Genomic DNA, 12,159 nt, shown 5'->3' on the forward strand with positions numbered 1-12,159 from the left:
CATCCTAAACCAAAAATAAAAAAATTTGGAAACTGAAATATTATGCTATGAACTTTGAGTAAAAAGAAAACTAACTGACGCAACATTTTAGCAAAATGATAACCTTTAATTTATTGTCGCAACATTTTGGGCTCATCTGTTAACTTCATAATTCATAATCAATGTTTTTGTATCTGTACTGTGGCAATCGTTTTGAAAGCTTTTCATAGCCAGCGAGTTAAAAGCTCTGCAACTATTTTGTCACAATGATGTCTAAAGCTAAGAAAAGTTCACAATGAGGTCAGAAGGTCAGCTGACACACCGTCCAATAAAAGCTTGTTTACATCTGCTGCCACCACTAGCTGAAGCTCAACATAGATTAAGCCAATGGTTAGCAAAGTCATCTACCAGCATATGATTGAATGAGTATCACATGCACACCACAGAGCAGATAATTATTCCTGATGAGCTCACTCATTCTCACAAGCTCAACAAGAATGTTTGCTGCACCTTTCATACTCTGCTGTTTTTTGCCTTTTTCAGCTGCAGTAGTAATCAATACAGCAAACGTAAGTAGCTTCATACTCAGTCTATTCCTGCGTTTTATTATTTTATGATCTTACTTTTAAACATTAATTCACACAAAATTTTAGTAAACTTTATCAGAAAGTATTGTTATTTTTCCATAAGTTGTGATTGTTTTTATTGTTTGAGGTGATCTGGCTGCCAGGATGTTTCAAGATTAAAATTGACAGAACTTGATCATGGTTAAAAAGGTTGGAACAAAAATATATGCTAAAAAGACTTCACTAGTTGCTCGGCCGCCTGTCCTATGAGTCTCTATGCTTTTGGTCTCTTTGCAACTATAAAAGTCGCAATGATATTTGTCAACCTTGGATTGAAGCACCTTGGCAATTAAGCAAATTCAAACGTAAAGAACAATTGCAATTGATAAATAAATACCGATACTTTCTGGTAAAACCTACTAAAATTTTGTGCAATTTCACCTTCAAGACTGTCTCAGAATAATTGGTTAAACTAGAAGAAATATCTCAGTTTAGACTAGCTTGCTGCTTACAAACGTGGCACAGGCTGTTTACATAATGGTAAATCATGGTACACATGGTATGCATCAATAAATAACATTCAATTTTTTTTCTCTGTACATAATATTAATACAACTACTTGAATTTCTGTTATATGCAGTGTAAGTATTTATAGTTGATGTCAGATAATTATTAATATTTAGACACTGCATAGACTAGCAGCTCAGTATAAAACATTGTAACCCTTAAGGCTGGTTCACACCATATCCCCGTATGTCGATATGTTGATATAACGTATGTCGTATGTCGATATGTCATATGTCGTATGTCAATATGTCGTATGTCGATATGTCGTATGTCATATGTCATATGTCGGTATGTCCTATGTTGTATGTCGATACGTTGTATGTCATATGTTGTATGTCAATATGTCGTATGTCGTATGTCGCACAATACTTTGGTGATCATCTGTGAATACAGTATACAGGCGATTACAAACCCACCTATATTTACATCAGCAAATAGTCCACCACATAGCACTCTCATTTTACAATGCTGACACGGAAATAATGAAATACTAGTTCAACAGTGACTCTCATGAAAAAAAAATAGATCAAGCAACTCGCGCCGGCCAATCACCATCGCTGAAGTGGTACACATTGCACAGGCTGTCATAAATGCTTGGCAATCTAGTGAAAGGTTCGACAGCTGCAGTCTTTCCCGAAGTATTTGAAGTATTCGCATTGCCTTGATCCTGCTATTGGTATATGGTGCACATTATCGATGAAAATAATCACTGAGAGGACAACTTTGGCATACGGTGATATAGTTATAGTCAGCCTTGAGAAACAAGGAGTTGAATGTAAAAAAATTGATATAAGTAAAGCCTCGGCGAAGCAATGTTTCTTGATTTTAATGGTGCTATGTTCGCTGCATCTAATTCTATGCGTCATTCAATTCATCTTTACTTGCCTGCATTCCGAGAGGTGTGAAGTTAAATTTTTATATTGTAATTAAACATGGTGACCAGTTTGTAGTATTAAAAAAAATCTTACTTTCTTCTGTTGTTTATTTTAGCCATGCCAAAGTGGAAACTGCACAAAAACGGAACTCGAGGGATCTTTAGTGAGTGACATAGGTTGAAAAAGTGTTTGCATTTCTTACTGCAATAGCTTCATTTCTTACTGCAATGACATATTAATTTTGCTTCTGTTGCTAGTTCCAATTCCATTGCCCACTTTCACTTTTATTCTTCAAGTTATTTAAGCTTCCCTTTTTTAAAGATGAAGGCAAAATTATCTTCCAACTTTCTTTCATATAGGTATACTTTTAGATTTTCTCAGCCATAATCGCTAACAATCTTTTCTGCACAAAGACCTTGGCCCTTTTGGTTATTCTAACATAAATTATTAGAGAACTTAACGAAAGATTGCTAAATAATAGCTGCAAAGTTTACTTGCAGTCAATTGTTTCTGGTGACACAAAAGCAAAAATATATGCAACAACAGTTTTTCTGATGAGGCTGTGGTCATTGTTTTCAGATACGACTTGAAAATGCCAAACTGCCCTGTTTCTGGTTTTTGGTTTTTCTGTTGTTGCTAACTTTCTACTAGCTAGCTTTGAATCATAGTAAACATTCAAAGATTTTAGCAAAACTTAATCATTTCTTTAGCGTGGTAACTGAGACACACAAAACCAGGTTAAAACAGTTTTATAATGAAATAGAGTCGAGCTTGAGTTAACATATTTAGTATTGCGGCATCTATACTTGCTGTTTTAAACAACACTCATTCAAGAACAGCTGAAATTCTTTTATCATGATGTAAATACAAAATATAATTATACTCTGTGCTGTCTAGAAAACCTAACCACCGCAGACTTCAATGGTACAAATGTGTAATTACAATAACTTATTCATTGGAAACTTGTCTGAGATTAAAATTTTATTAATAATTATTATAAAACAATTCTAAGTTAACGTTGTGCTAGTATTTAGGTAAACAAAACTATTGTTAAACTAATGTAAAATCATTACTAAAACAATGTATACCAGATACTTAAGTAGCATTATGGTAATGTTTAGTTAATTTGAATGCTATTTTGGGTGATGTCAATGTAACAGTAAGTTAGAAAGGCAACTTACTAGCAACAGCGGACATGTACTGTAAAATTAACTGAGCATTCACAGATGTTACATCTGGTAAACAAATCTGAAAATAAGTTGTATCTTTAACTGCTGTCTTGTTTTACATTCTCTCCTTATTACTTAGAAGGTGCCCAGAGTTGTACACGTGGTTGAGCTGATGAATACTAATTGGCCAAATTTGATATTATGATGAGTAAATTTATGCTAACAAATATTAATAGCAAATTTTCATCCTTACTTTTTTTACGTTGTGCTATACAATTGATAAAACTTTAATAGAAGTTACTTTATTGTTAGATAATTTATGTCTGAATCTTCACCTGTCCGCGCATTATTTAAGTTTGCTATTTTGCTTTATAAAATGACAGACTAAAAGTTAAACCTACACTAAATTTGTTCTGTGAAGATTGTGAACCTGCATGAGTGTTAACTTTTTATTGAAGTAAAAGCTTTACTTATTTACTGTATATTAATATATGATAATATAATATAATAATAATTACCGGCAGAACCACTGCTCACTTACAGACTGTTCACCTTGCACGTCAGCAATCTATCAGAAAGCTAGTATCTGTTCTTTACAAAAAGCCACGTAGGCTACAGTGATTTTATTGATGGCTGCTTTCGGAATTACATGTACAACGTTTGTAGATTTTAATTTTAGTTTTATGATATATGCTAAGCTACACAATTTTATCCTTTGATTCAGAATTTAAAAAAAAATCGAGCAACTTTATATTATTTGTGATTTCATCTATCAGCTTTTTTTATCTTAACAGTCGTGTAGAAGAAGCTCAAAACTGCAGTCTTTTGATCACTATGAATTTTCTTTAGAATGCATCAGACATGATAGTCGAGATAATAGTTGAGATAATAGTTGAGATAATAATTGAGATGATAGTTGAGATAATAGTTGATATTCTATACACTTCTTTTTTTGTGCAGCCGTGTTTTGGACTGGACTGCCCAGGTACAGAAACAGAAGAGCTTCCAGTAAGTGATAAAGCAAATCAGTAAGGCAGTTTAGCTTGGGATTTAGATGTTTGGAACAATTTTACAACTGGCACATATACATAGCAATATGAACAGCGGTTTTTCATTGTGTGTGGTGTGAGCAGTATGGGTGCATGTGTGTGTGTCTGCGTGTGTGTTAGTCTGCATAAATGCTATGTGTTCATACATGTTTTGGCTAATTTTATCCAGAATCTACATACATTGCCTTTTGCCAGATCTCTTAAAATACTTGGTTGCTAGACTCAGTCTGGATTTGTAAAACCAGCCTCTTGAACGCCCACATTCTGGCTATCCAACTAAAAATAAAAATAAATTCTGCGTGTGGTCAGGCTTACCGCAAGTATCTATGCATGTATCTATATCTATTTTTACCCACTATATAATATTATATATTATAGTTATTATTATCAAAGCAATATGTAAATATTTATGATTGCAGACTGCATTATAGCGGCAACAAGACCACTTGCAGTAGGAAGAGAAACAAGTCATATTTCTTGAACTGTTATAGACTTGCGAAGATGTTGTGTGTCCAGAGCTGAGCAGAGCCGGATGTGCAGTCGAACTCACGTTTCCTGATCCAAACAATCCATACTGCGCTTGTGAAGCATGCGAAAAGGTACAAAATTTAGCTACTCCGCTATTGTGCTGAACTGTTGTGAGCAACCATCTGTAGATGGTGCTGCTTATACATACATTAAATTATTATAGTGCTCAGCATTCAGTAACAAATTTTATGCGGCGAGATTTTGGAGTTGCATCTTTTATTTACAGTTCAGTGCCTAAAAAATGGTAGTAAACCTCAATAGTAAACCAAACACAAAGCAATAGCGATAAATTTTTTGGTAAGTATGTGTTCAATATTTACTCATGATTAGAAAATATTGCAGCGCTTGTGAAAAAATAAAATGAAACTTATTTGTTTTCTTTAAAAATAAGTATTTCTTATTTTACTTATTACTTAATCATCTTAAATTTTTATTTTTCTTAAATTCAATTATATTTTGTGCCAATAGCATATTGCAGTTGAATAATCTTAAGCTTTGCTATGATTTGTTTCTCCTACATGAATGCCGGTGTGAAAGGGAGTTGTGTGCTCTTGATCACATCATACACACAAACACCTGAGTAAGAACAAACCTGAACAGTGAAAATTAAAGAAAATTAAATAAATATTATGTCACATATTATAAATACTAAATATTTCTTTCAAAATATCATTTGACACAAATTACTTGAGAGTTGCATCCAATGATTTGATAGCAGATGCCTTTATGAGCCTGCTAGACTATGCTTTTATTATACAGTGCGCAGCATTAAATACTAAATTCTGTGGTTCATACTAGTGGTATGACTAACAAGCATTGTTGTGAGTCAGAATAACCAAAGTGGTTCCTGCACATCTAGAAGTATACAAATATCTGTATAATATTTAATCAGCTGATCAGATTTTTAAAGATTTATTTCTAAAAAGGAGAGCTAAGGCTATTGTATTTTATCTAGTTTAAAACACAAACTATACGAACACCAAATCTGTGTTCTCCTAATCACTCAATTAATAAACAGCTTTGAATTGTGTCGGACTTGTGCTTTTGAACACACTTCTGTAAACGACTCTTGCTGCTACAATCCAGCACAATATGTAATTGCTGACACTCAAAGAGATGTCATTACTGCAGCTATCTGATCAACAACTCAGAAGTACTCAGCTACAAACATACTCTATAACATTTGAATGAAAAGAATGTTTAGAAGTTTCTGAAAGATAAAAACATCAACATCAAATGTTATCAGATGTGGGAAGCGCTAGGCCAATCACCTTTGGCTTTTAGAACGTTCACAGCTATTTATAAAGGTCATTTTGCAATGCGATGCCAAAGCAAGTGTGTCGTTACTACCGCAAAGCCATCATGGCTTGTCACACAAAACCACAAGCCTGCTAGTTATGAGGGCGGTTAGTGTCATGACACTCTGGCTAATTTTGGCATGCTTGCAGCTTGTCACATTGATGCTACATTTTTACTTACTACTACTTTCTATAAAGTTAAGCTTTAACTTAATATCACCTTCACATACAAACTTTGACTAACACTCATTTTTACATACAAACTTTGGTTAACACTCAGCTCTACATACAAACTTTGACTAACACTCGTTTTTACATACAAACTTTGATTAACACTCAGCTTTACATTCAAACTTTAACTAACACTTGTTTTTACATACAAACTTTGATTAACACTCAGCTCTCCATTCAAACTTTGACTAACACTTGTTTTTACATACAAACTTTGATTTACACTCAGCTCTTCATACAAACTTTGATTAACACTCGTTTTTACATACAAACTTTGGTTAACACTCAGCTCTACATACAAACTTTGATTAACACTCGTTTCTACACACAACATTTTTGACAAAATACGACTTAAATATGATGATAAACGTCTCGACATACGAAATAATTTTTAACATGACGTTTGTAATCACTTGAGGCAACGTGGTTTTGTGATAAAAGTATGAAAGTTAGTAAAAATGGATACTAAACCCACAAGCAATGAAAAAATGAGTTGATTAACTTCATTCAAGCTATTTTCATTATAATGTGAGTTACCTACTAAGTGAGTTACCGTGAGGTATGCCGATCACTCTTCTACTAGCTCGTATGATTCTAGAGAGCAATGAAGACATTTTTCGCTGATTATTATTTGATTAATATAATTTATATTTTTTAATGTTTGTCGTATGTCGTCTGTCTTCGGCGTGTCCTCTATTAAAATATTAGAATTGAAATTCTACATTTGGTTGGATTTGAACTCACGCAGATTGCGAAAGCAATTAGATAATCCAGCGCTGTAACCACGAGACCACAGAAGCTTTTCCCGTTTCTCGCTCTCACTACTTAACGAATACATCTTTTTCCGTTTTCACACCCAAAAAGTATTAATTTAAACTCTATGAACTATTTTAGTTCTATGAAGCGTAATGTTTTTTTGTCCTCTCCGTATTAGAGCTAATTTTTTTCGACAAAATAATATGAACAATAGATTATCTCGAAATTAAAATTTGGCAATTTTATTACTGATTACCACAAAATAACGATTTTTATTGGGATTTCTCAGTTTGTATCAATTGTATCATTAGAAAATCATCTGTTTCGTAGTTTAAATTTTTGCTATTTATTTCACATCAACATTTATTTGCTCTCCTAATTTATTTCCGCTGCTCCAAAGACTTTTTCCCAGCCACACTACGTTTTCATAATTCTGATAATAGATCAATGACTTATAGGCATTTCCACGCTAAATGAGGTGGTTATTGAAGTTTTATGAATTCTATTGCGTAACTCTATGAAACGCTATGCTTTTTCCGTCTTTGTTGCACTAGAGCTAATTAGTTTTTCGCAAAATGGCATCAAGATTAATTTTTTTCGAAATTTAAATTTGACGATAATAACTCAGTTCAGCGTCATCCGTTGTTGCAAAACCGTTTGCAAACAGATGATAAACAGTGATAATATCTCTGTTAAAATTTTACTAAATGCATGCAAAAGCTTTTTTCAAGTATGTATTTAGTAAGCTAAATTCATACAAGTTAGATTCAGCGTTTATATAACACGTCTGTCTTGAAGGTAATAACTCTGCGCGTAGAACATTGTAATGATGCATTTTTGCAAATCATACCTACAAAATGCATCAAAGTTGTAGTAGGTAACTATAGTACTAAGGTTAAAATATTGTTTTGTTACTATTTTTAATGATGATGGTCTTTAAAAAGCCGTAATTGCATTAAATAATTACTATAAGTTAGTATACCACTCTATACATCTATACAATATTTTCACATTGTGGTGCCAACACTGAAACAAACGAAAATCGTATAACCATATTCCAAATGATTTTTCATTGTGACCGTAGCTAAACAGATTATATTTAGCTACTACTTGCTAATGATTTCACATTTACATTTAAACACACTTACATTTATATTTTTCTTGCCAATTTATTTCAACAAAACATTTATTCCATAATATGAAATTTAAAAGTTGCAGTTGTTTGAAAATGCTTAAAAACCTTTACAGCTGTTTTCTTTTTCCTCTTAATTTATTTGAACTGTTTAAAAATATTATCTCATGATATGAAGTTTAAAAGTTAGAATGGAAAGTGTAGTATACGGTATGCTAAATAAAAATAAATTTTTTATCCAAAGGCTTTTTTATTACCCGAGCAACGCCGGACATCCACCTAGTTTTATATATAATTTAGGTTTACTTCTTTAATAGAGTTTTAAGTGAAGTGTTTTATTGTTTTCATACTCTGCATAATTGCTTAAAAAATGTATCAGTTTATTCCGGGGTCTGAAATGAATCGAACAGAACACAAAGTTTTCCTTTATGGATATCTGTTCTAACTGTTGCTTTTCTGTATGATTCTTATATTCATCTACAAAAACATTTCTATTTGAAATAAAATTATTGCCAATCTGACAGAAGCCACTGTTAAAGTTTGTAAAAAAGATTGCAACAGACTAAATTAGAACTCACGACGTTGGGCTTTACAACCTAGTACTTTTACACCCAAACTGATCATCCACCTTCCAGCGTAGTAGAATAGTTACCTGCTGTCGTACTTTTGTGCTTATTAGCGCACCTGACAATCTCTATGGGAATGCAAGACGATCAGGGGACTAGTAAAGCAACAAAAAACATGCAACAGTTTCGGTATATGAAGCAAATACCAAAATTGGTTAGCTTAGACTTATTCAACTTTTTAACGTATTTCTTTCAAAATTTGTTTTGTTGTGAACCTGTTTTAAGCTGCAACTAAATATTTTTGTATTTGATAAAAACCAGGCCCAGTAATTGGTACTTCTGTTCAGTGCTGCATAAATATTCTTTACTGCATGATGCTGCCATGCGTTATTGAACGAACTACTGTTTTTAGGAATGCACTGGGAATGATAACTGCATACAGGCAGGCCCAAACTGTAGGCAAGTGCTAACCACCTACCCGAGTGGTTATGACTGTCCCCCGTGTTTGACATGCGGAGATGAAATTTTAGTTGTAAATGTTGCACCTACTGAAGCTCCAGCCCAAAGGTAGGCGGTGTGTTTCTCCACAGTTGATGTTTATGATGCATATCAACTCGCAAATGAGCTTTTCACTTCTATGATTTGGTTATTCCACAAGTTTGTGTCATCTGCAAGATAAAACTAGCAACAAACTCACAATTTCAAATGAGTTTTGTTAATCATTACTTGCAAACTTTTATCGAATGTTTCCTGTCGTGAAAGATGAAAACAGCACTTGCGCACGAGGTGCAAGTTAATCCATTTTAAACATTTTCCACACTTCAACCATTAGCATTCTGCTAAGAGAAACAGAATTGCACCGCTATGACTTCAAAAGTAGAATGCCATATCCTTTTTAACAAAGCGCCACTGTCAATCTGCAACATATAGTTGGCTACTGAAACAATTATTCAACGGTGATTCATGGTTCGCACAACCCTGAATCCGCATTACCCACATAATTAAAACATATGGAAGGGCTTACTATACACTTATGGTAGTAAAGTGTTAATATCATGAGATGTGCTGCTCTATAAAAACCTGCAGATAGATCCAGTAAACACGTGGGATTCACAGCGTTTAATTGACAAGTTTAGCTTTAGAGTTATCAGCTCTTACAATGTGAACTTTCACTCATAAAATGATTGCGGTAGCTCTTTGAAGGGTTTTGAAACATATTTTCAATAGTCATTAATTTTTGTGTATTGCAAAAAATATTTTTACAGTTTTCATCTGCAACATGTATGATTTTCCCCTGCACAACCTTACAGATCCGTGCACAGTGGTGTGAATAACAACCAATAAGATTTTATCTCTAACAAGATTGGCTGGCTGCGGACTGGAATATTTCACACACCAGCTAATTGACTTCATGAACTCCTGTATTTTGACTAGAGAAGTAATGCTATTCACGGCAGATGACAGCATTTAATGTTTTCAAACTTGGGCCCGAGGAGTGTCGAGGAGTTGTTTTCCACCTGATTGTATGCCCGAGTGAACTTGGCATCCTAGTTTTTCCTTGCTTTTTTATAAATAGCAAGGAAATAATAAAAAACCCTCTATCAGGCTCGGTGTACACTTTATCAGGCTCAGTGGACACTCTATCAGGCTCGGTGGACACTCTATCAGGCTCGGTGGACACTCTATCAGGCTCGGTGGACACAGTGTATACATATCAGACTCGGTGGACACTCTATCAGGCTTGGTGGACACTCTATCAGGCTCGGTGTACATACTCTATCAGGCTCTGTGGACCCTCTATCAGGCTCAGTGTACCCTCTATCAGGCTCGGTGGACACTCTATCAGGCTCGGTGGACACATGGTATACATATCAGACTCGGTAGACACTCTATCAGGCTCGGTGGACACTCTATCAGGCTCGGTGTACACACTTTATCAGGCTCTGTGGACCCTCTATCAGGCTCGGTGGACCCTCTATCAAGCTCAGTGTACCCTCTATCAGGCTCGGTGGACACTCTATCAGGCTCGGTGGACACTCTATCAGGCTCGGTGGACACTCTATCAGGATCGGTGGACACTCTATCAGGCTCTGTGGACCCTCTATCAGGCTCGCTGTACACTCTATCAGGCTCAGTGGACACTCTATCAGGCTCGGTGGACACTCTATCAGGCTCGGTGGACACTCTATCAGGCTCGGTGGACACAGTGTATACATATCAGACTCGGTGGACACTCTATCAGGCTCGGTGGACACTCTATCAGGCTCGGTGTACACACTCTATCAGGCTCGGTGGACACTCTATCAGACTCGGTGGACACTCTATCAGGCTCGGTGTACACACTCCATCAGGCTCGGTGGACACTCTATCAGGCTCGGTGGACACCAACCATTATGTTTCTTCAGTTCCCTCTGAAACATTACATTTCTGAAAACAAGTGTAAACAAAAACTGTTTACGATATTTGATTCTTTTTATTAAGCTTTAAAAACTTATAACTTTAGTATAATATTCAGTTTGAATGGTGCTTTCAATGTCGATAGGAAGTTGTTAACACGGTCTAAGACTACAGCGATGCTTATTTAGGCAAGATTAGGCATCAAAGTTTTAATACATTGCTATTTGCTACCTAAAATATACGTATTCAAAAACAGCATATTTCTGTAGTGCAGTCATAATTTTGTATAAAATATCTTTTGTAGGAGCTAATAACTCAAAAATTAAATTTGTTTTGCAAACATTGAGAACCTGATAAATTAAGTCCAGTTTTTATTCAATTAAACGCAGCCAAGCTCACTGAAAACTGCTGTCATTGTCTAAAAACATTTTTTCTCTTGAAGATTGAGTGTCCGGAACCGAAGAGCCATCAGAGGCTAGTACCTGCCTTTACTAACGGGAAAGGCTGCCAGCTGACTTGTCCGTTTTGTGTGAGGAGATGACTAACAACATAATTATAAACTGACTCTAATAGACCAATATGATGAGCTATATAAGTATTTTGTTGAGTTTCATTTAAGTGTAAAAATGAAAAAGCAGCTGAAAAGCACAAAATATACTGCAGTTTAATCTTGACAATTAATGTGAGTCTTTAATACATTTTATTATTAGAAATTTTTATGAAAACTGAAATGAATTAACAATTTTACAAATTTTTAAATTTTTACAAATGAATTTTTATCAGTATGAGATATTATATTGTTAGGTAAAATTAAGCAAACAATTAATTAAAAAATATACAAAAAACTAAAGATTGCAAATAATCTTTATAGTGGAGTATAACATACAGAAAAAACTTGATAATCTCAAAACCATTGTTTCGGAAAATCATTTTTTACAGTACAATGACGGCAAGCAATAAGTTTAGTATTTTGAGAGGTTAATTCTGAAGGCAAGAAATTAATGTGCAGGCAGCTACATGTATATGTAAGACCAAAGGTATTACAG

General features: G+C 34.5%; 1 protein-coding gene across 1 annotated transcript; it reads left to right on the plus strand.

The window, feature by feature from the left end:
* The first annotated feature begins 411 nt into the window (after positions 1–411).
* On the plus strand, positions 412–11,794 carry LOC137406025 (uncharacterized). Its single transcript, XM_068092536.1, has 6 exons — positions 412–548; positions 2,103–2,150; positions 4,117–4,164; positions 4,697–4,804; positions 9,129–9,283; positions 11,556–11,794. Exons 1-6 carry the CDS (start codon positions 444–446, stop codon positions 11,590–11,592), a joined length of 501 nt encoding a protein of 166 aa, XP_067948637.1. The 5' UTR covers positions 412–443; the 3' UTR covers positions 11,593–11,794.
* Positions 11,795–12,159: the final 365 nt, after the last annotated feature.

This window comes from Watersipora subatra, chromosome 10 (genome assembly GCF_963576615.1).
Source record: "Watersipora subatra chromosome 10, tzWatSuba1.1, whole genome shotgun sequence".
NCBI lineage: Eukaryota > Metazoa > Bryozoa > Gymnolaemata > Cheilostomatida > Watersiporidae > Watersipora > Watersipora subatra.